This window comes from Trachypithecus francoisi, unplaced genomic scaffold (genome assembly GCF_009764315.1).
Source record: "Trachypithecus francoisi isolate TF-2019V2 unplaced genomic scaffold, Tfra_2.0 Lachesis_group6, whole genome shotgun sequence".
NCBI classification, from domain to species: Eukaryota; Metazoa; Chordata; class Mammalia; order Primates; family Cercopithecidae; genus Trachypithecus; species Trachypithecus francoisi.
The window spans coordinates 92928833-92954420 of NW_022681471.1; the positions used below are offsets into that span (position 1 = coordinate 92928833).

At 41.5% G+C, this 25588-nt stretch overlaps 1 protein-coding gene across 1 annotated transcript in view; it reads left to right on the forward strand.

Annotated features, from left to right (window-relative positions):
* The first annotated feature begins 4175 nt into the window (after positions 1–4175).
* The window catches only part of DIPK2B (divergent protein kinase domain 2B), a 53907-nt gene continuing 32494 nt past the window's right edge, over positions 4176–25588 (forward strand). The window contains 3 exon segments of the mRNA XM_033201449.1: positions 4176–4569; positions 13036–13118; positions 13121–13299. Of these exon segments, the coding sequence (XP_033057340.1) occupies positions 4220–4569; positions 13036–13118; positions 13121–13299 (612 nt within the window). The 5' untranslated portion in view covers positions 4176–4219.

The window sequence follows — 25588 nt, forward strand, 5'->3', positions numbered from 1 at the left end:
AAATCAAATCAATTGAATTCATGGAGATAGAGAGTAGAAGGATGGTTACCAGAGGATGGGAAGGGCAGTGAGGGTGTTGGGGGAGGGGAAGTGGGGATGGTTAATGGGTACAAGAAATAGTTACAAAGAATAAATAAGATCTAGTATTTGGTAGCACAACAGGGTGACTACAGTCAATAATAATGTGATTGTACATTTTTAAATAACTAAAAAAGTATAATTAGATTGCAACAGAAAGGATACATGCTTGAAGGAATGGATACCCCATTTACCCTTATATGATTATTACACATTATATGCCTGTATCAAAATATCCCATATACCCCATAAATATATATACCTACTATGTGCCACAAAAATTAAACATTAAAAAAAAAGTGAATTGGGTAAATGTAAATGAAATAAAAGTCTATAAACTTCAAAAATAATTATGTTTTATAAAACATGTCTGCTAAAATTTGTTTCAAAAATCTTTTTTTGTAACTTGAAATCTTTTTTTTTTTTTTTTGAGACAGAATCTTGCCCTGTCTCCCAGGCCGGAGTACAGTGGCACAACCTCAGTTCACTGCAACCTCTGCCACCTCCAGGGTTCAAGTAATTCTCCGGTCTCAGCCTCCTAAGTAGATGGGACGACAGGCGCACGCCACCACGCCTGGCTAATTTTTGTATTTTTAGTAGAGATGGGGTTTCACCATTTTGGGCTGGTCTCAAACTCCTGACTTCAAGTGATCCACCTGCCTCGGCTTCCCAAAGTGCTGAGATTACAGGCATGAGCCACCACCCCTGGCCGGTAACTTGAAATCTTAAAGTTATGTTATGTTCAATTAAGTAATAAATATTCATTAAATATTGAAGCCATTTCTGAGTAAGTTAAAACATTGAAACATTAATTGCTGAACATAAGATTAAAGTATGTATACCTTGGCATCTTGTTTTTATACACTATAGAGAAGCTAAATATATTTGAATCTGCTAATAAACATGAAATATATATATGACATGGTGTTTATTACAAAACGCTGATACGAAACTGTTTATAATGCTACTAGTTTTCACTAGAAATTAAGGTTACTAAGAATTTAAAATTCTAATTAATGTATGTAATTAAAACTTCTAGAAATAATAAGGGCAACAACTGTGTATGTGAAGGAAGTAAGGCGTGTTTTATCAAGGAAGTTGTAAGTATAAGGGTGTATTTTCATTAAAGGGAAAAAAGAATAATTTTTGTCCTAAATTAGGGTGATTAATTGTTTCACAGTGGGAGAGAGGAAGAGGATAGGACAAGCTAAATTGATATAAGAAAGGTATAGACAGTTTAAAATTTGAAAAAGGAATTTCATGTGTTGTCAAGCTCACTAAAATTGAATGAATTTATTAGACAGGTTTTTAAAAATTAGCTTTAATATCAAAAGTACATTGATACAAAGCTAGACACTGGCTTTTTTTTCTGTCGAAAGAACAAAGTTTTCCTGGTGAAAGGTTTTTCTTATCTTTTAAGTGATCTACCTTACAAGGATTTGTGTTTTATCAAGATAATTTCTTGTGCTTCGTGTTGTCTTTTACTAGGTCTTTGTTATATATGTATATATATAAATGAGTCTTCTCAATATTAAAAGAGCTAAGTTTTTTTTTTTACAGCTATATAACCTTTCTGTATTTGCCTCTCATTGTTCATAATGACTAACAATCCTATTTAATCAAATGTTTTAGACCTTTTGATATTTTTTACAAACTTCCCAAATAAACTTCTAAATTAAGTTCTTTTTGACCTAGAACTAACTTTGGGACATGCCAGAGGACCCCTGTAATGTCTGAAAAGATCTGTGCATAATTTTTGATAGTAGACTGTAGCCATATTTGTTGTTTTTGAGTGTTATTGTCTATTTGTAGACTGGACTGAATTTGAATTCATCTTTATTCTTCCAATCCAATTTTTTCCCATTTTTCAGACTTGAAATCACTCAGAACAAGACGTGCTCTGTTCCTGAAACCCCGCCAGACAGTTATAGACAACTTGATGTGACTTCTGAGGACAACCCTTATGCCTGATATGTGGACCACTCAGGGAGATCATTGAAACCCTCAGTGCCATAACCAGAGACATTCAAACTGGAAACCAGAAAAATATGTTTCAAGCTCAAATCTAGAAATCTTGTTAACTAAATTTCCTCTGGACTCAGACTGAATTTACAGTTTGCTCTAGTCATTGACCTGTGGTTTTCTTTTGTTTCTCTAGAAATGTTAGTTGGGTTGGTTTATGAGGACCTTGGCTAAGGAACACACTGCAATCTCTTGGTATTATCCTCCTGGTAGTCATCATAATCTCCCTGGTGAACTATATTCACTTGACGGTCTTAAATGTGTGTTCACAGTCATCAACGGTATGCCAGATGGTCTCACTGCAATAAGAGCGACAAAAATGAGATGAACAACAAAAGGAATCTCTCCTCAATGAGCTTGATGTTGTGACTATGAGTTTCACACCGAGACAAGGACAACTTAGCCATGATGGTCACAGAGAGTGGAGCTTACGCCCAAGTTTTAGTCAAGAGGCTGATCAAAGAGGATGAATTATTCTTTAAAATTCTAATTGGGAGGCCATTAGACTGAGGTGGCTCTGGCACTTTAAATTCCTGTGTGAACAAACCAAAGCCCAATGTAAATAGTAAATTTAAACTGGAAAATATACCAATCAAATCATCAATTAATCTCTAACTAGGGACTTTCCACTCTAACCAATACAAATTGTTTTCTTTGTCCTACTTCTGCAAACACGATGAAAGTTTCCTTTCTCGCCCCTCCCAGCAGAATGTTTGCAGTCTGATACTGCCCTGATTCATGAATCGCTGAATATTCAAATAAACCCTTTAAAATTTAAATGTGCTTAAGTTTTTCTTTTATCACACCTGACACCAAAAGCATGATTCAAAAAGAAAAAATTAACAAATTGGACTTCAAAATCAAAACTTTCACTCTGCAAAAGACTCTGTTAAAAGAATAAAAGACAAGTTAGCCCCGAGGAGAAAATATTTGCAAGCCACATATCCAACAGGGGACTCGGATCTAGAATATATAAACAAGTGTCAAAACTCACCAATAAACAGCAAACATGACCAGACATTTTACTGAGGAGGCTATATAGATGCTAATAAGCACGTGCTTTATCTTCAGAAAACTGCCTTTACCTGCTCTTCCCACCAATGTTTAGCAAAACTTGTCAAGTGTCTGGAGGCAATCCCCACTCCTTCTTACCTCCCTTTTCCTCACCCCCAGCCCCATCTTCTTATGCACTTTCTCATATTTTCACACTGTGCCCTGCTCCCCACCTCCACCCTCTCACAGAATGTTAGGCAACCTGACTTCCCTGATTTGGTTCTCAGAGGTTCTCTCTATCCCAAATTAGCACTCCCATCTACTCCATGCTGTGGAGCTTATCTTGGTATCCGGAGGAAGGCAATCCTGGGGCAGTTAAATCCTACCAAATCCGGCCAAGCCACCGAGAAGTGAAGCAAGTTGGTAAAGGAAGAGAAGCTTTCAGGTCTGTGGGAGAGGGATAAACACAGCTGGGTGCAGTTAGAGGGCTCTTTCTGATGCTCCCCTCATCATGCCACGGAGGCCACCGGTTTCTTTCCGGTCTCTTGTTCTCAAACCAGCAAGAGAAGATGGACTAACCTGAGGTTTTCTCTTCCCTAAGCAGCAAAAAGCCTTTGCCTTTCAAATCAGTGCTAAATGTGCCAATTAATGGCAAGCAAACTAACCTCTAGTTATTTCACAGGCAAATATGGTAAAAGTGAGGGAAGTAGGGCTGATTAAGGGGCAGGACAAATGACCTAGCACAGAGGGGTCAAAAATTGAGGTGCACGTGTAATCCATAGGGACAGATAAACCCGGGATTAAAACAGTGGAGGGTGGAGGCTTTCAGGATCCTTTGAAACTCCCAGGTGGAACGCAGGTTGGACACACATCCTGCATGAACCTTTCCTGCCCCGCCGGGATATCCTGTATTTGTCAAAAGGACCACACAGGGAAGCCTTGACAATTGTCCTTCCCGAAATCTGCCAGTGAGCCCCTCCCCAGCCTGAAGCAGCCACCCCCGGCAGAGGAAGAGTAACTCTGGAAACAGCGTTATCAGCATCCTCCACTGACTTCCTCACCTCCTCCCCAGCCTCATTAGCCCCAAGCACCTCAGCATCCTCAAAGAGAAACCTGCGAGGCTGGGATGGGGGTCAGCACCCAGAAGCCAGCCCCCTCTGACAGCTTCCTCTTTGGCCAAGCCCTGCCTCTGTACAGCCCCGAGTGGGCAGCCAGAGGCTGCAGCTGGAGTCCAGAGCCCAAGATGGAGCCCCAGCTGGGGCCTGAGGCTGCCGCCCTCCGCCCCGGCTGGCTGGCCCTTCTGCTGTGGGTCTCAGCCCTGAGCTGTTCTTTCTCCTTGCCAGCTTCTTCCCCTTCTTCTCTGGTGTCCCAAGTCAGAACCAGCTACAATTTTGGAAGGACTTTCCTCGGTCTTGATAAATGCAATGCCTGCATCGGGACATCTATTTGCAAGAAGTTCTTTAAAGAAGAAATAAGGTCAGAATATCAATCAAATAACTCTGAATCACAAAATTCTGTTCCCTTCTTGTGAAGATGTCCAGGAATTTGTTGAAAAGGAATCAGAATGTAATATGGGTGGGAGCTGAAACAAATCCATTTAATCAGAGTGGTAATGGTCTGAGGTTGGGGTGGGTAGGAGGGCAAGATGTGAAGCCAAATTCCAGCCCTAAATGCTAAATCCAACATTTCCTTTTGGAGTGAAAGTTTGAAGTTCTCTTTCCTATGAATGGAGTAGCCTGGGACTGTTGAGTTTATCAAGTTCATTTCTCACAGTGGGAGGGAAATAAAATGTATAGAAAGCCTACAATGTGACACCTATTTTAAACCATTGTGAGAGATAATGATGTGCACCCATTATTGAGGTGGTAAACTGAGACATAGCCAGATAAAGTGACTTCAGTGGGGAGAAATGGGTAACTCTGTGAGATGATGGGACCCATTTCACCATATATATGTATCTTATAACATCGTGTTGTATACTTTAAATATACACAATAAAATTTATTTTTTAAAAAAGACCAAGTAACTTGCACAAAGTCACCTAAGTGGCAGATGTGGAATTCAACCAGGACAGTTTGCTCCAAAGTTTCTGAACGAGCTTTCTGTTGTGAGAGATTGCCTTGATCAGAGGAAAACTGGAGTTTAGTAAATTGCAATGCACATGGCTCTCAGCAAAGAATGGCGTCACACTTGGAATTTACGCCTATCAACACACAGTCGATGAGCCTTTACCATGGCCAAACTCTAGCAGGTACTGTGGTGACAGCAACTATAACTCCGGTCATTGCCTTCTAGGCGGTCAGGATGAGGGGTCATGTTATAAATAATAATAATAAAGCTTGGTCTGATGCAGGGCAGTGTAAAGGACCTACAGGAGCTCCATTAATTCCAAATGGGAACTGGGGAAGGGCTTCCCCAGGAGAAGGCAGGAGAAGGTATTCTAAGCAAGGCCTTTTAAAGGATGAGCTGAAATGTAGCGGAGGTGAAGGTGGAAGTAACATCTTAAGTAAAGGTGTGGGAAGAGGTGAGAGGTGCTTAGCTAGAGCATGGGGTGTATGTGGAGGCATGATAGAGGAGGAGGTTGAAGGGATACGTGGGGCAGGGGGTCTTTAATTGTCATGCCAAGGAATTGGGGCCTTAATCCTGTGGACCAATGGTTTCCAGTCTTTTTAGCACCAAAAACCCTTTGTCATATATATGCCCTTTCTCCTCCATCTCCCTCAAAGGACCTAACTTATGTTTGTAAGATTTGGTGACCAAACAAAAGGCATTAATTAACAATTATTTTATTTGCAATCTGTATTAATCAAAGACATCTTTGCTTACTCAACCAAATAACTAAATAGAAATAATAGATAGAAAATACCAGTCAGAAATGTTAAACTGCTTTTGTGAGGTATTTTATGGAGTTGGTGTGGACTTTTCCTATTACGCCTTTTTAAAGGCATATTAAGCCTTTTTAAAGGCCTATTAAGCTGTTTTAAAGGCATTTTTGAAAGACCATCCATTAAGGAATCTGTATTACAGGCCATGGTGAGAGTGTTAGGCTGGGGAGCAGCAACGTGAGACCTGTGATTTAGGAAGAGCTCGTGCAAAGTGGACAGGACGGACTGGTGGTGTTGGCAGGGGCTGTGAGACCCGTTCCCATAGTCCAGGACACAAGTCATTGGGAACAAAGTAGAACCGGAAGGATACAAGTCGATTCAGCTATAGAGTCATTCTGTTGACCAACACCATGCGAGAGGAAATAAATATGCAGATGTTGAATGTGAATTCAAGGTTCTCCACCTAGGAAATGAGATAAAGAGGACCAAGAACACAGGTGAAGGGGTGCTGATTCCTTGGAGACAGGCAATGAGGAGACAGGCATATTTTTAAAAAGGAGGGAGAGAAATTTAAGGATTCAACTGAGGAAGAGCTCTAGGGTGACTGCATGTTCACCAAAGGGCAATAAATGAAGGTTTTCTTACTCGCATTTGACATATGCTAGCCAAAATCAGAAAGCATTTCCCTAAATAGGTTTGTGTTCCGTTAGAGTCCAGGATATTACTTCATCTCCCTTAGAATTCATTTTCCATGTGCCCGTGAAAGGGAATGTGCAGATACAAGCAGGAAAACACCAGGCAGGGCAGATTGGGGTTTATAGCTCTGCACGTTGAGAATGGTCATCCTCAGCACAAAGAGGCAGAGAGAGGCAGTCAGTGGGTCTGGGGAGGTGGTCCTGTTTGGAATCCTTTTCTCTACAATATAAATACTCTTTTTCTTATTATGAAAGTCGTGCCTGTTTATTTTAGTATTTCAGGAAAGATTGATTAAAGAAAGCACAAAATAAAATCACATATAATTCTTCCACCAAGAGATTACCCCTTAGTCAACATTTTGTTGCATATCCTTGCCACCCTTTTACGAAGTGTGAATTAAGAAATATTTTGACAAAAATGTGAACATGCTATGTATACTTTTCGGAAAGTATTATTTAACAATATATCAGGAACATCTTTCCACATGATTAAATGATCTTCTGCACACTTTGATTTTTAACAGCTTCATGGTATTCAATCACATCAATCAGCCATAATTTATTTAACTATTTAAGCATAACTTATTTAATTATTTAACTATAATTTATTAAAACCACCATTGTGAAATTAGAGTTTTTTATTTCATTTTTTGGTATTATAGACAGTTCTATGTTAAACATCCCTGTAGCTATATTTTGTGCACATGAGTGATGAATTCCTTATGACAAACTCCTAAAAGTGAAATTTCTGGATCAACAAGACAAAATTGGAGGAGACATATATATCTAAATGGAGACTTCTACTTATAAAGCTCACCTCTTGCACACTTACAAATATTTAATACTTTTTTTTTAGTTTGAATTTCTTCTGAGTTGAACCTTTTTCAGATTTATTGACCATTTGTATTTCTTCTTTGCTAAGTTGTCTACAGGTTCACATCCTTTGCCTCTCTTTCTAAGGGTGTATTTGTTTATTGTGTTCTTGTTGCTCTCCAAACACTTTCCTACTTCAAAAAAGTGATTACCGGCCGGGCGCGGTGGCTCACACCTGTAATCCCAGCACTTTGGGAGTCCGAGGCAGGCAAATCACGAGGTCAGGAGATCAAGACCATCCTGGCCAACATGGTGAAACCCCGTCTCTACTAAAATACAAAAATCAGCCAGGCGTGGTGGCGCACGTCTGTAGTCCCAGCTACTCGGGGAGGCTGAGGCAGGATAATTGCTTCAACCAGGAGTGGGAGGCTGCAGTGAGCCAAGATCACTCCACTGCACTCCAGCTTGGGTGACAGACCAAGACTCTGTCTCAAAAAAAAAAAAAGTGATCACCATGACACCTTAGGAAAAAGCCCATCCAAAACTCTCAGCTGTTTGGTTGAAATGCTATAGCCAGGTCCTAGTCCTCACTAAGGATTGGACAATGTTTGCATCTGTTCGGCAACAAATCATAGATGGGTTTCCCAGGCTGGCTGGATATGCTGAATACACATGATAAGCAGATGAACATCACCTCTCCTTTTTTCCTTTATCTTTCCTTTGGCAAGTATGCTAAGGATGAATCACATACTTCCCATACTCAACCACTGACCTTTAAAATTATGAATGTTTTCAGTATCAATTTGCCCATGCATTCCATGTTGACTTTTAAATCCTGAATGAAAAAGTTAAGGGAAGCTAGGAAAATGAGTAAGTCTGATTGCCATACTCTTCCTACTGACAATATACCTGTATATGAAACCCTGAGAAGTCACACCAATTGCTAAGATTCTCCCATGATCTGGTGGTCAGTATTGTGCATGTGGGGTGTGGGTGGGGAGTAATAGTGGCAGTACCTCTAATCACAATAATTCCTAGTAGTTCCTAGGCTCTTATCAGAGCTAATGCTTTAATCTCACCTTCCTTACTATGCACACTTGGTCTTATATACCACCTCCACTATCAAAGTCTAAAAAAATGTTTAAACACTTCCAACTGAGCAGTGGAAGGCTCACAGTGAAATAACTAAATCATCAGGCCTGATTTTGCCTTCCCTCTCCCTTGTCTCTCATCTGTCTCTTTGCCCTCAGAAGTTGATAATAATTATTGTCTTAACTCACTCCTTCACATCAACTCAGGGGCCTTGGAAATACAGGGCTCAAGAGCTTATGGCAAAAGCATCCATCTGCACGTTCAGTCAGCCTTATGTGAATCCATGCACCCATTCATCCACCATCCATATACCCATTCATCCAGGTGGCCCTCCATGCATTCTTCCACCCAACCGTCACACTGTGCATCCCACCATCCGGCCCTCCATGCATCTCTCTACTCACTTACCTATCTATACATCTAAATACCTGTCCATTCATCCACCTGTAGAGTATTGAGCACTAACTTGGTACTCCGCTGAACACTGAGTTGCAAAGTTAAAAGAGGTCAAATCTTTGCTCTGAAGGAGTTTGCTTCCTATTAGGAAGACAAAGAAGTAAATCAATGGTTAAAACAGAGTATAGGAAATATTTTTAAAGGTCTTACACGGGGTATCATGGGAGTGTGTGGGAAGGTCCCAACTTGGGGATGAAGGAGTGAGTTCCAAAGAGGTGGTATCCATCTGGATTTTAAAGGGCTACATTGGGATTTTCCAGACGAGAAAGAGGAAGAAACTGTCTCAGACAAAGGTGTCAGCATATGACAGGTGACTGGAACCTCAGAGGCCTGAAAGAATGTGGCTTATCCAGGACAGTCAGTGGTTTGGTGAGACCAAAGCAAACTTGTAAGAAGAGCAGCAGGCAGAGCATTGTGAACTAAGCTCTAAGCACTAAGGAGCATGAACTGTAGCCCAAGAGCTTTGGAAAGACACTAAATGGGTTAAGGGTTCAGTGCAGAGCTATAGGATGAGAAGAGGGAAGGGAGGAAAAACGACTTAGAAAGGCATATCTACAGACTTCATGTTTGACCAGATTCAAGCATGAGACGAATGCACGGGAAGAGGGCATTTTATTCTAATTCCAAAACTGTTGCTCTCCCCCACTCCCCCACCCCATATTGAGGGACGTGGGGGGATTGGACCACATGGCCTTGATGCCTTTTTCCAGCTCTGAGAAACTGTAATTCTGCTTGTCCCTCTTTCAACACAATCAGGAACTTGGCCAGCCTCACTTCAATCAGGCCCATGATCTCAATTTAGAAGGAAGATGAGAATGCTGTCTCTGCTTTGGGGTTGTCCAAATTCCAGGATAGTAACATTTTAGTGAATAAAAAGCACTGACATTTTCTCACTGACATTCTTCTATTCAATAAAGTAGGTGGTCAACACTGTAAGAATACACATTTTTCCCATTCAATGCAATAAATTTAGTACCATTTTTGAATGAGGGTAGAAGTGCAGCCTGCAATCCTGTTTATTTGTCTCAACTGGTCCTTGTGGAATGCCTCAAGCCATCACTGAACCTGCCCAGGCACTCATTACAGGTCATCTGCCAAGGCAGTACTGTTGTCTCAGGGGAGCCTCCTTAGGAGGTAGGGACAGAAAAAAAGGACAATGAACTTATCTCACAGGGCAAGGAATCTCTTCCCACACCACCTCCACCAATTGGGAGAACAGGAGCCCTGAGACCTGCCCTCCTCTACCAGGAACTGTCTGTGAGTCTTTAGAAAAGTCACATATGTATTCTGCTTTCAATTTTCTCTTTTCAATTTTCTCATCCCTTTCAATTCTCTTTGCAATTTTCTCATCCTCAAAACAAGATGGGGAAGGGACAAAATAATCTTCAAGGATCCTGCCGCCTATAACCCCTAATAATGTTACTAATCTGTTTCTATGAGCTAATTCATAAAATGGGTGATAGAGGAATAAGCAAGCACAAAGTGGTGAAAGAAACAAGATTAAAATTAATGGGATCAGGCGCAGTGGCTCACGCCTGTAATCCCAACACTTTGGGAGGCTGAGGTGGGCGGATCACTTGAGGACAGGAGTTTGAGTCCAGCCTGGTCAACAAAGTGAAACCTTGTCTCTACTAAAAATACAAAAATTAGCCGAGTGTGGTGGCGGGTGCCTGTAATCCCAGCTACTCAGGAGACTGAGGTAGGAGAATCACTTAAACCCAGGAGGTGGAGGTTGCAGTGCTGAGATCATGCCGTTGCACTCTAGCCTGGGCGACAGAGGAAGACTTTGTCTCCAAAAAAAAAAAAAAAAAAAAAATTAATGGGGTTCCTTGGGGTTGGCTATGGAAGTCTAGTGGTATCCCCACTGCAAGCTCTGGAGCCTTGAATGCCACTTCCTGCAATTCTTGGTCATGTGACCTTGGGCAAATGATGTAATCACTCTGTGCCTCAGTTTCCTCATCTATATGTTAATAATAGTATCAGCCTTGTAGGTTTATTGAAAGGATTAAATGAATCAGTACATACAAAGTGTTTAGTAAAGTGACTGACACACTTAAGTGTTTCCCAAATGCGTGTTACTATTATCATTATCTAAAAGAGCCACCTAGTGATAACTTCCAGCTCCAGTCCCTTTGGTGGCTGGGGGATGGGGGTGGGGAGTGGGGGTGAGTTTGAAACTCCATGAGCAAGAGCAGCTGCAGGATAAAGGCAGACAGGCCTGTGTCTGGGTCCTGGGCCTTCCTTATCACCTAGAGGGAAGGATCTTTTCCCATAGTTGTCCTGAAACTTCCAGTAAAATGGACTCATTACAAGGTTACACTGTTTCATCTTTTTAAATACATTGATGCCAATGTTCTTGTACAGAATCCTTCGTGCCTACTTCCAGTGCAATTTGCATTGTCCTGCATTGCAGAAGTTGCTCACTGACGGTTTCCATTGGAGCACCTTCCCAGATGTGAGACTGGAGCTCTAGTGCATAACTCAGGGATTCAGAGGCCTGGGCTGTCCAGCTTCCTGAACAAGTCCCTTGACCTCTTTGCCCTTGTAATTTTTTTGTGTGACTTTCTTTGCCATCAAAATATTAGGAAAAACTTGCAATCTCTTAGGGTAAAGTCGTGTCAGGTAAGAGAAAAAAACAACACAATCTAGGGTTTGGGTCTAATGGAAATGCTAATTCTTCCAAAATGCATTATCCAAAACTCATTATCATGGGGTAACCCAATAATGCCCAATAATAAGAATTTAAGTATTCTTATTTAAATTAAATACATAGCATGTCATATGCTGCCTGATTTTTATTTGCAGTGTGACCTTCAATTGTTAATAATAATGAAGGTAAACTTTTTCTGAGTAATTTTTCATACATAAATCAAAAAGAGATTTAACATTCTTCCCTAACGGAAATATCAGCACACAGCTGGAGAAATGACTATGGAGAAAATATAACTGTGGGGCCTAGGAAACTGGCAGGTGATAATAGGCCAATGCCTGCCAGGCACAGTGGCTCACGCCTGTAATCCCAACACTTTGGGAGGCCGAGGCAGGCGGATCACATGAGGCCAGGAATTCAAGACCAGCCTGGCCAACATGGTAAAACTCTGTCTCTACTAAAAATACAAAAATTAGCCGGGCGTGGTGGCACGCACCTCTAATCCCAGCTACTGGGGAGGCTGAGGCAGGAGAATCGCTTGAATCCAGGAGACAGAGGTTGCAATGAGCTGAGATGGAGCCCTAGCACTCCAGCCTGGGCAACAGAATGAGTCTCCATCTCAAAATAAATAAATAAATAAGCCAATGCCTCTCCCTCAGGAGGATTAAGGACTGGCCAGGCCATCATGTAGAATCACCCACCTCCTGCAGCCCAGGTAGCTTCTAATTTGATGACCATTTAGTAGTCACTCTTGCCTGCGACTTTGTTGGTGCTGAAGACTTAAATTTTTAGACTGAAAACAAAATTAATTGGACTGCTTGGGGTTGGGTATGGAGGCAGAGTGGTCTCCCTAGTGCAGACCCAAGAGCCTCTTCAAGAACCTCTGTGGTTCCAAGACCCAGCCATTGGTCAGAGGGTAAGCAGTTTGGGGAAACAGTGTAGGGGAAGGGAGAGATACTGGGGTTTGCTGGCTGACAGCCCGGGGTCCACACCTCTGACTAGCAACATATTGTCTGATCTTGGCCAAGGTACTTAAGCTCTATAAGCCTGAGTTTCCACCCTTGTAAAGTGGAAATTGGGAATTAGGGAATCAAAAATATCATGTATGTAAAGTTGCTATCTTTACAGGGAGTAAAAGTTCAGAGAGCTATGGCTAGACTTTCTGTGCCAGTTGTATGAAGAGGATAATGTTTGTGCGTGACTCACACCTCCCTCACCTTTTCTGATATGACATATACACTACCATAAGTTTGAAGAAGCAAAAATAGTCCTCTCACAGAAAGAATTTCGAACACCTCAGTCTAAGTAGGAGAAATGGATCAGTTGGGCTATTGTCCCCTGTCTCCCTGTCCCTGGGCTCTGCGAGCCGCCAGCTCACAGGCCAATCCTCAAAGGGCTATTCTTCCAACAGGTCTGACAACTGGCTGGCTTCCCACCTCGGACTGCCTCCCGACTTCTTGCTTTCTTATCCTGCAAATTACTCAGATGATTCCAAATCTGGCGCCCTGTGGAGATCTTTAGACTGGTCAGCAAATATCAAAACGAGATCTCAGACAGGAGAATCTGTGCCTCTGCATCAGCCCCAAAGACCTGCAGCATTGAGCGTGTACTGCGGAAAACAGAGAGGTTCCAGAAATGGCTGCAGGCCAAGCGCCTCACGCCAGACCTGGTGCAGGTGAGTGTGAAGGCCATGGGAAGGGGATGTGAAGGGGTGATGAGTAAGAGAGAGACAGAGACAGAGAGAGAGAGAGAAATTCATTCCCATCTCATATCTCAGTTTGAGAAAAAGGAGAAGCTGTGGTCTGTCTAAGTGTGACAAAACACTGTCATAAAACACAGTGGCTTATGGTAAGACAGGAACTAAACAAGGTTTACTTGTAAGGTTCCATCCCATTGTCATTTCCCATTCTCTCTGATGTGATCCTCAGTGACAATTCGGGAAAGTTCCTAGCTGCGACCTCTGGCCTAAAGATCTGACAGAATGACCCTTGCCAGTCCACCCCCTGCCAGGGCCCAACTCACCTGCATCCTTCTCTGACAGCTCTTTGCCAGCTCCCAGGCTAGCTAAGTATTCTCTCTTAGAAGCTCCCATATATATCCTGTTTCACAATACAGAGAGATCACGTTGAAAGTCAGGTTCCTCTTCTATCTCCCACTGTAAAGAATAACCAAACCTCAGCCATTACAGAAGCCAACTTTGATAATACAGCATCCTCTTCCCACCTGACAGCCTCCCACCCACTCCCATGGACATGCTGCCCTGGGAACTTCAGCACCTTGCTGGTGCCATCATCATATTCTGCATTGGTTTCCTCCTGTACTATCATCTCAAGTATCAGCCTTCTTCATTCGAACCAGCACAGCCATGACCCTCCACACACATCTAGCTGAGCCCCTTTGTGCAGAAGATGCCACCTCTGAGGACTGAGTGGCTCACCTTCAGCAAAGATGAGGAAAGAGAGGCTCACCCCAACCTCCCTGCCGTAACAAGGAGGGAGGGCTTGAGCCGACCTTCTCATGGGGATGCTGAGGCTGCTTCTCACACTCCCTGGGCCACTAGGTCCTTTACATGGGTACCTCAGGCTGTCTAAGTGAATTCTGAGCGCTAACAAACGCTCTGTTGGCTTCTGCAAGATAAGAGACATAGAGCAAAGAAGAATCACTGGTTCCTGGCTATCTCATCCATGTAATAAGACCATCTGGCTTTGTGCTTAGGTTGTGTGGTGTGATGGTTAATTTTATGTGTCAACTTGATTGGGCCATGGGATGCCCAACTATTTAGTCAGACATTATTCTGAGTGTTTCTGTGAAGATGACTTTGGATGAGATTAACATTGAGATCAGTAGACTGAGTCAAGCAGATTATGTGTGTGGGACTCATCCAGTCGGCTGAAGGCCTCAATAAAATAAACGCTGACCCACTTCCTAATAAGAGGGAACTCCTCCTGCCTGACTGGCTGCATCTGAGCTGAGACATTGGCTTTTTTCCTACCTTCAGACTCACACTGAAACATCAGCTCTTCTTGGGTGTCAAGGCTGCCAGCCCTTGAAGTAGAGCTATACCATTGGCTCTCCTGAGTCTTCAGCTTGCCAACTGCAGATCTTAGGAACCGTCAGCCTCTATGGTCACATAAGCCAATTTCTTATAATAAATCTCTCTCCATCTATCTATCTATACATCCTATTAGTTCTGTTTATCTGGAGAACCCTGACTAATACATGTGGAAACTATTTTGAAATCAGGAGGAGTCAGATTGCTGGTAATATAGCCATCATGGAACATTGAATTAAACTGAGCTTTCCAATGTGGTGCTTTTGCAGTCTGCACTCTATGAATTTATTGACACTGAGTGGAACAGAAAAAAACGGAAGAAGTCACGCTGTCCCCAGGCTGGGGAGGTGTTGGCAAGATCTAATATGAGGGTCTTGGAGTTTGTGCAGGAGACAGGAGGTGGAGGCTTAGGTAGAAGAAACCCATGGTGGATGCTCAACACAGGGCAGAAGCAGAACAGAGGTTATATAACAAATCTCACACCATGGTTAACGTGCAACCCCCTGTGCCTCTCTTTCTGTCCTGCAGACAGACTCTTCACGCACTAGCTTTGGTACCCACCATATGCCATTCACAGGCTGGGGACAGCGTGGCTGTCTAGTATGAGGCATGGAAAAGACCACTGGGAGACCTCCTCCATTTTGCCTCAAATATGTGCTCAGGAACAAACAGAAGTCCCCAAGAAGAGCAAAACAGGGTAGACAAAGAATTGTTTCAGAACCCCTTGAAGATCCTATCACCTCTTACTGCCCCCATCATTGTTGAGTACCATTCTGAAAAGCATAATTTCTAAAAGGCAAGCCTACCTCCACCTGGGACCTGGACAACATACCAAAGGAAGGAATTTTCCTTTCCTATTTTTTTTTTTTGAAACAGAATCTTGCTCCATCACCCAGGCTGGAGTGCAGTGGCATGATCTCTGCTCACTGCAACCTCTGCCTCCCAGGTTCAAGTGATTCTCCTGCCTCAGCCTCCCGAGTAGCTGGGATTACAGGTGCGTGCCACCACACCTGACCAATTTTTGTATTTTTTGTAAAGATGGACTTTCACCATGTCAGCCAAGCTGGTCTCAAACTCCTGACCTCAAGTGATCCACCTGCCTCAGCCTCCTAAAGTGCTGGGATTACAGGCGTGAGCCACCGTGCCCAGCCAGGAAGGAACTTTCTGGTGTGCAAGATACACTTGAGATTCTACCTAAGGTAGCTAGACTGGCATGGGGCTTTGAACTAAGGAAAATGTCCTCTTTCTCTCACCTTCTAGATACTTCCATAATAACAGTACAGTAGAGATTATCCCAGGGGGCCTAACAAGTCCAAAGCAACCTGCCAGGTACATCTTTTGCAGTCTGTACTCTATGAGTACACCTTGATGAATGTAAACACTAGGGTCTAGGGAAAAGATTCCTGGAGCCTGGAAACTATGGTTGAGTTTTGTATCTGCCACTAAAAGCTGTGGCAAAATGAGAAGAAGAGCAGAGATGCAGTAATAACACAGAGCTTCCATTCCTGTTCATCCATCCAACAAGTTTCATCAACTGTGCTACAGCATCCTGGGTATTCAAAGATGAATCAGAACGCAAGCTCCGCCCCCAGAAGCATATGGCTCAGTGGTAGAGACAGGCAAGAGCACAAATTGCCACCCAGCATTGTAGTTAATATGCTGACACTCTGTACTGAAACAAAGGACACACTACTGACTTGGGTCCTTCACTCCCTGACCAATTGACCTTGGATTTAAGCCCAAAATTTCCCCAATCTGCTCTGACATTCCTTCTCCAAAATTGAGGTGGGAAGAGGGCTTCTGGATGATCTCAAAGACCCTCCAAGCTCTGATATTTTTTAACTTGATATGACTCTGCTTCATTTATTTAGCAAATACTGACTGAATACCTACTAATCACCAAGAGCTATGCTGGGTGCCTTGATTTTCTTATTTCTCAAATGACAGAAAATAGTACCTGCTCTGTCTGATTCATTTATCCTAATGAGCTTATAGACAAGAATATGCTTTAGAAGTCCATCACTATAGAAATGCACAGCAGTATTCTTGTAATAAGTGAGTCCCTTTCTCCAATTTGTTATGCTAAAATTTACTCTACCAATTTTGTCATCTTGCATTACATGCAGCTAAACAAGCTTTTCTTCTTTCTGCCAAAACAGCATCTATTAACAACATGCTGGTAATACATGGCCAAAAGCAGAACAATTTTTGCTTTACTTTGGCCCTCCCCTAACCCACCTTTTCATCTCCACCATAGATTTTTCCCTTCCTTATAAAAAAGGAAATATTAGCAGCCATTTTATAAATTCTGCACAAACCCATTCTTCTCCTATCCATTAAGCTCAAGGTCATTACTGTCTTATTTTGACACCATCTTCTCTATCTCTCCTCACCTCCTTTCCAGAGACCCTTTGCCCTTAGGATTCCACAGCGGGTCCAAGGTGTTCCGCCACACTCTTTCCCACTTTCATGTCTCATCCAGGCTGCACTCAAACACCTGCTCTATTTTTTTGCTTGTTTGTTTTGGTTTGGTTTTTTTGAGACAGAGTTTCACTCTTGTCACCCAGGCTGGAGTGCAGTGGCACCATCTCGGCTCACTGCAACCTCTGCCTCCCAGGTTCAAGTGACTCTTCTGTCTCAGCCTCCCGAGTAGCTGGGATTACAGGAGCCGCCATCACGCCTGGCTAATTTTTGTATTTTTAGTAGAGACAGGGTTTCACCATGTTGGCCAGGCTGGTCTCCAACCCCTGACCTCAGGTGATCCACCCACCTCTGCCTCCCAAAGTGCTGGGATTACATGCGTGAGCCACTGTGCCCGGCCACATCTGCTCTTTTCTTTGTAGCAAAACTCACCTATCAGTTTCAAATGGTTCTGTCTTCACCAAAGGTGGCCAAAAAATACCTTCACCTATTCACCCAAGAGAATTGAAAACAAGTGTTCAAACAAAAACTTGTATGTGGGCTGGACATAATGGCTCATGCCTGTAATCCAAACACTTTGGGAAGTTGAGGCAGGAGGATTGCTTGAGGCCAGCGGTTCAAGACCAGCCTGGGGACCATGGTGAGACCAAATCTATTAAAAAAAAAAAAAAAAAATACTTGTATGTGAATGCTTATAGCAGCACTATTCATAATAGCCAAAAGGTAGAAACAACCCAAATGTTGTTCATCAACCAATGAATGGATAAAAAATATATTCTATCCATACAGTGGAATATTATTCAGCCATGAGAAGGAATTAAGTGCTAATACATGCTACAACATGGGTAAACCTTGAAAACATTGTGCTTAGTGAATAAAAAGAAGTAAAACACAAAAAGCCACATATTCTATGATTTAATTTATAGGCAATGTCCAGAACAGGCAAATCCGCAGAGACAGAGAGGAAATCAGTTGTTGCCAAGGGCTGAGGGGAGGCGAGAATTAGGAGTGACTGTTTAATGGGTTCAGGATTTCTTTCTGGAGTGATGAAATGATTCTGGAATTAGGTAGTGGTGATGGTCGCACAGTCTTCTGAATGCATTAAAAGCCACTTAATTGTATAATTTAAAATGGTTTAAATGGTGAATGTTATTGTTATGTGAATTTTGCCTCAATTTTAAAAAGGAAGAATAAGCCATAGAAACAACTTCCCCTATTCTGTGACCCATTCTCTTGTGATGGGCAGCTAATGTCATAATTTAATTTGTGCCGGGAAGTTAACAGCTAATGGCATTTCACTGTTAGCCCTCTAAGAAGCCATTTGCATGAAAAGCCAATATTGCGATGCTTTCACTAGTTCATGCATGACTATCTCAGGCCTTCCTAATATATTCCTGCATTCTTCCCCTACTAAACCCAGATGTGGCCCAGAATTATTCTCAATAGTGTTCTAAGTTAGCAGCCTCTGTCTTTGATCTCAGCTGGAATAAGAGATGAGCCCTCTGAGTGATCATTCATCCCAGATTTGGCCAAACAGCTCTGCCCTGTTTTTCTGATAATCCATCAGACATAAGTCCTAATTTCTTGTTTGGAAATCATGATCTTTCTGTATTTATGTGGGAGTTTCAAGAGCCAACTGGGGAGCTATTATAGGATACGTGATTGGGAGATTTGCCTCATCCTTCAACTCACACCAAATGGCCCAGTGTCAGTTCAGCCTACCTGTCAGGCCAGCCCCCTGGGACTCTCTCTGTGTGTAACTTAAGTGGGTTTTCTCTGATTTCCTCAAGAGCCATTTTCCAACTGGGATCTAAGCCAGAGCCTTCAATTGTGCCTATCTGCTTGTGTGTGTGTTGCTGTGTGTTTAGGGGAAGAAAAAGATGCCACAAGGAGCTCACAGGCTCTGCTCAGAGAACTGACAAGGCAGAGATGAGAGGAGAAAAAAAAAATCAAAGAAATAAAAGTAAACGAAAGGGAGGAGGGATCTGGCCGGTTCAGGGACCTCAGAACTTTGACTGTCAGCCCTGCTTATGAATAAATAAAGTCAAGTTGGATGAAAAGCCCCAGTAGTCATCATCAGAGGCTGAGCCAGGGAGTCCCGGGCTCCCCTCCTGCAGGGCCAAATGCAGTTTTGTATTTAAGGACACTGCATCTTGAGCCACAGTGCAGTACAGCTACCGCAGGGCTGCTAAGGAAGATGACAGGACCAAGAATTAGGAAGAAAGTGAAACGATGCAGTGTGTGTGTGTGTGTGTGTGTGTGTGTGCGCGCGCGCGCAGGCACGCGCTCGAGCATGTGTAGCACTTATGCTAATAACATCGTGACTTTTCTCCTCTAAAAGCTGCATTGTTCTGATGGGAATATCCCACAGCCTAAATTACTACCCCACAAACAGAACCACAGCCAAGAACACCGCTCAGAGTTTACCATGAGGTGCTTGTTCACAAAACCACAAAGAAGGCTCCCTCTGCTTTTATGCCAAGAGGCAACCACCCTAAGCAGCACGTGGGTAATCAGGGGAAAACACATATCCTCCACTGTGTCCGGCTCCCATCCCCTCAACTACGATCCGATCTGACATTGTTCTAAACAGTGTTACTCCCTCTAAACAGGAATACACCAGATGGCCGCAGAGCCTTTTCTCCCACTAGATGGCAGTACAGAGTGTTCAGTCAGCTTTGTTTAAACAAGGATGGTTGACTATTTTACTTCCTACGTCTCCATTATTTTTTTAAATGCATAGAATAAGGGAAATCAGCAAATTAATCAAAATGCGTGTGCATTATATAATCTAAATGTGGGTTCAGATGTAACTATAAACAAGTGAAATTCACTTTTGTTTAAATGTAACTCAAAAATATGTAAGAGATGGTTATAGGACCTGTGCTAGGCGCTAGGAGGGCATACGGATATCAAGAGAAGGTCCTTGCACTCTGGAGATGACACCCCAGTGAGGGAGACAGACCATATTCGATTCGTTCTGATCCAAGACACCCTGTGATAAAGTGCTTTAACGAAGATGAAAATTTTATATTGGATTCACAGCTGGTTTTCAGACTGTAAATATTTTAATGCCTCACAGGCTACTAGGTCAAGGATGCTTCAAAAAAGTTCCATTTGTTTGTTTGTTTGTTTTAAAAGAGAACATGACTATATTGGTGCTGAAAACGAAAAAATAGGCTGACTGGTGGCTGTATTATTTTCACACACATCTATCACTGGAGTCAAAGATGAAATGACTATTAGTGGAAAAGGAAATTTAAGCAACTAAGAATGCCTCCACAGTACCACACAGGGCAATATTCCCTGGATGTCAGTGCACATCTTCTGGCGGAATGCTCTTGGAGGAACAGAGCCCCTTCAGAGGTACATCCTCACTATGAAATCACGAGACCCCGTTCCTGTGACCCTTGGGAGGTATTCAGAGTGCTGTGTTTCTCACCCATGGGAGTTTGGGGAACCAACTGGAGAGATATTATGGAATAGATACAAGTCCCCTCTCAGCCCATTTTCTCCATCCAGTCCTGGAATTGGAAATGTTCAGAGTTAAAACAACTAAGATTTTGAATCATCTAATTTATTTAAGATTACAACCATGAAGACTTTGCCATCTCAACATTTGTGGCAAAGAGGTTATTTGGAACGGGTCAGAGACTAACCTACTCATTTCCAAACTTCCATTGTGTCATAGACTCATAGAAAAGGGCCTAATAATCACCCAGTGTGCCCACTCAAATGACCCCTACATTATTCTTGATGGAGCTCATGAATGAAAATGAGACAGTTGGCTGGGCGCGGTGGCTCACACCTGTAATCCCAGCACTTTGGGAGGCTGAGGTGGGCGGATCACGAGGTCAGGAGATCGAGACCATCCTGGCTAACACGGTGAAACTCCGTCTCTACTAAAAATACAAAAAATTAGCCAGGCATGGTGGTGGGCGCCTGTAGTCCCAGCTACTCGGGAGGCTGAGGCAGGAGAATGGTGTGAACTGGTAGGTGGAGCTTGCAGTGAGCCAAGATCGTGCCACTGCACTCCAGCCTGTGCAACAGAGTGAGACTCCATCTCAAAAAAAAAAAAAAGAAAAGAAAATGAGACAGTGAAAGGCTTCCCCAGTCCTGACACAGAAAAGTTGAGAAAGAAAAAGGAGGCAAGAGAAGACTAGGGGAAAGATAGACATGAGACAAGTCACCAGTGGCTCCTTCCAGATGATGCTCAAATACAGAATACAGGCAGCCCCCAGCCAAAATGTAACCAAAGCCTGAATAATCATCAGAACAGACGGCACAAGGCAAGCTTTGCCTTTATAGGGCTTTAAGCTTTCCCTAAACTTAGATGTTACCAATCAAGCCTCTGTTTTAAAAAATCAAGGCATCTTTGTTCTATACAATTCTTCCTTTGATATCTCATTATCCCTATCCTGATGTACTCAGAAAAAAACGCTTTTGCCATTAAGTGTGACTTGGCCCAGAGGTCTCTGGATTGGCTGTCCCTCTATGCATGTCCACATACTATGAAGTAAGCAAAGGTTAAACTATATAATATATAGTATATACCTATAAAGAAAGTCACTTGGAAGACATCAATTAATACAGTGATTGTGTTCTAACACATATTTGTAGCCTAATAAACAGAACATAATCACTATATCAATTGATTGTGATATGGTGATTGTGTCTGTTTATTAAGCCACAAAACCCCTCAATACATTTTTTAAAGTAGAAATATTAAAGATCATTTTATCTAATCAAAAAGGAATCACATCAGACATTAACAATAATAAAAAGGGGGGGGAACCTACCAAACCAGAAATGTAAAAACATTATCTTTTGAGCCACAGAGCAAATAATTGAAATTGTAATAATATCAGGATAATAACAATGATGAAAACTCTGTATTTCCCCGATCTATGATTAGTCTTTGCCAAATCTCTGCTCAGAGGAAAACTGAAAATCAATCAGGGTTCTGTTAGGCTGCTGTCGACACAAGTTTGGTCATTAATGTGGAGAAATAATACAAAAAGATATTAAAAATGTATATTAATTTGTTCCTAACTCAAGGCCACTTACGGCAGTAATAGTTTCTACAATTGCGTTAGCTCTTCTCTCTTAAGATTATCAAGAGGTCGATGGAAGGCATAATTTGGAAAGCTTTTGTGTGGGTTAAGCAGGGAATAAGTATATTTATTCCTAGTTTATATATGAGAGCAAACCACAGAGAAATATATCAATAGGTTAAAGATCAAAATCTATCTCTACTTACTGAATTACACATATGTCATAGATTCCTGGGGTTGAAATAAATTTGAAAGCTCAGCAATTTGAACTCTAACGTATTTGCATCCTTTCTGTAAGGCAAAGGGTCATCTATCTTATCATACAGTGACAGGAAACTCACTACCTTCAGCTTATGCCTTCTTTGGACAGAACAGATACTTGGAAAGTTCATCTCAAATCTGTCTTCTTGTAGCTCTCACTTGTGTAAATTATTTCTACGCCTTGGAGTCGTACAGATTATACATGACGTATGCCTCCCATACACGCAGCTCCTAAATCCTGGCTTCCCCATTGTAAACATCCCCAATTCTCTTTTTCATCTCGGTATTCCCCTCATATTGAAGCTTCTTAAATGTTATGTCAACTGAAATCCCTTCTGTAGCTAGATTTTAGTTTACAAGGACAGAACCTGTTGTTTATCCTGTTATATATGATCTTCTTATATTAAATCCATTATTCTAGCCTGTCAACTTGATTCTGATACTTATCATACCCACTGTCACCTCAAGTACATATTATTCTCAGTTTTGATGAACACTACTTTTATCTATGTCTTAGTCCTCAATAAAAATGTTAAACAGAACAGGGCCAAATAAAAAGCTTTCTTTCTCTAGAGGGGTTAATCCATTAGTTGTTAGGTAAACTCAGTTAACCAATTACGAATCATCTAATTTTTCTATGCAGCCCAAATCTTGTTTCCCCTTTTCTTTTATAGGGTCTCATGAGAATCACTGTTGAATGCCTCACTAAAGTTCATATATTCTACGTCTATTGCATTTCTCCGATTAAAAATCAAATAACCAGGTCAAAGAAAAAAAAGTCGTTAGTCTGGAATGATTTGATTAAAAGAATCCTCAGTGACTCCTTAAGATCATCATTTCCCCTTCTAGAGGCTCACAAATTATCCTATGAATAACCTGTTTTAGAATATTTCCTGTGATCCAGGATCAGCCCACTAATCACTCATTTGTGAAATCTACCCTCTTGCTCCTTTTAAATATCAGAAATGGATTTTCATGCCTTTTCTGTTCTCTACATTCACCGCCCATGTTTCAACAATATCATTTGTCAGGTCTTCGTGAATCTCCCAGGCTGTGAAACTCACTCAGAACAATGAAGCCTTCCTTTATTCATTCTGGCTTTTCATTCCTGTTTACCACATTTTGCTTCACCTTTTTCACATCAAAGTCCCAACACCTGAAAGAGAAAACAAGCAAACCTTAGAAATGAAAATCGGGCCTTCATTTTGTTATCCACCAAAATTCTCCTAATGGCCCAATTGTCTTTGTTTTCTTCATACTCTGAGCTTTGTAACGTATAGCTATTTTTAAGGATTTTCAATTAAAGTATAAACTGCATACATAAACACATAAATCTTAAGTACACAGCTGGATAAATTTTCACTCGTGTATTCACTCATGGCCACCACCCATATCAAGATATCGAACATTTCTGGCCCCTCAAAAGGCTCCTTCATGTACCTTTCCAGAAAAGACCACATCCTAGGGTGACCAAGCATCCCAGTTTGCTTGGGACTATCCCAGTTTTCACACTGAAACCTCTCGGTTGCAGGACAACCTGAACAGTTGGTTACCCTGCCCCTTCCCAGAGGTAGCCACTATTCTGACCTAACTCACCATGGATTAGTTTTACCTGTTTTTGAAGCTCGTTTAAATGGAGTCATACAATATGTACACAACACATCATGCTATTATCTGTGTTGTTGCATGAATCAGTGGTTGGTTTTCTTTCACCACAGTGTAATATTCCACTCTGTGATGGTTTCACACTGATGTATTCTGCTGTTGATGAACATTTGGGCTGTATTTAGTTTGCACTATTGTGAATTAAAGTTGCTACAAACATTATTGTACATATCTATTGGTGAACATAAGCACACAGAGGTGGAATTGTTGAGTCAGAGCATGTACATATGGACAGATTTAGTTGACTCTGCTAAGTAGTTTTCCAAAGTTGCTATGCTGATTTCCTCCTATTAGCAATGGGAGAAAGAAATGCATTGTTTCATATCTTCATCAACACTTACTACTGTTAGTTTTTAATTTTTGTTATTTTGGTGGGAGTCTGGCAGTATATCATTGTATGGTTTGAATTTGCATTTTTCTAATAACTGATTATATAGAATCCTTTTTCATATATTTACTGGCTTCTTTGATCTCATCTTTGGTAAAGTACTGGGTTAGTTTGTCCATTTTTATAGGATTGTCTTTCTTATTAATTAGTACAAGTTATACAAGTTGTATTTATATTCTAGATACAAGCTCTTTGTCAGCTATGTATTACAAATATCTTCATCCAGGCTAAGGCTTGACTTTTCCCCCTCTTAATGTTTTTTTTTTTTTTTTTTTTTTTTTTTTTGAGACAGGGTGTCTCTGTCACCAGGCTGGAGTGCAGTGGCATGATCATAGCTCACTATAACCTCAAACTTCTGGGGTCAAGCAATCCTCCTGCCTTCAGCCTCCCAAGTAGCTGGGAGTACAGTTGTACACCATGCTCAGCTACTTTTATTTTTTTGTAGAGACAGGGTCTCACTGTATTGTCCAGGCTGCCATAATTGCTTCGTTTTGATGAATTGGAATTCTTAATTTTAATGAAGCCCAGTTTTTTAATATTTTATTTTATGGTTAGCGCTTTTAATGTCCTGTTTATCCTGTGTTCATGAAGATGTTCTCTCGTTTACTTCTAGAAGCTTTAATATTTTATCTCTCATATAGAGGTCTATAATACGTCCCAAATTACTTTTTTTTTTTTTTTCAAACAAAGAAATGTTTAATTACTTGATGTTGATACAGTATTTTTCACTTAAAATGAGATAAATCCTTTGTGTCTTTTGAGGTTTCCTTTTAAGCTACATGCCTGTATCATCTATTTAAAGGATAACTTTTTAAAAATAAAAGAACAATTTAACAACTGTACACACAGGGACAAGCCATAAGCTGCACCAACTGGATCCTAGATCCTCTTTCCCCAAGGCCAAATTACTTTTTATGAGTGATGTACAGTAGGGTTAAGGGTTTTTTTCCCCGTATGAATATCCAATTGACCAAACATTATATTTTTAAAAAACCACTATTTCCTCCCTGAATTTCAATAGAATGTGAGAAATCAGATGACTATATATGAGTGAATCTGTTTCTGGAATCTCTGTTGTATTCCATTGGTGTATTATCTAGCTTTGTGTCAATATGAAACTGTA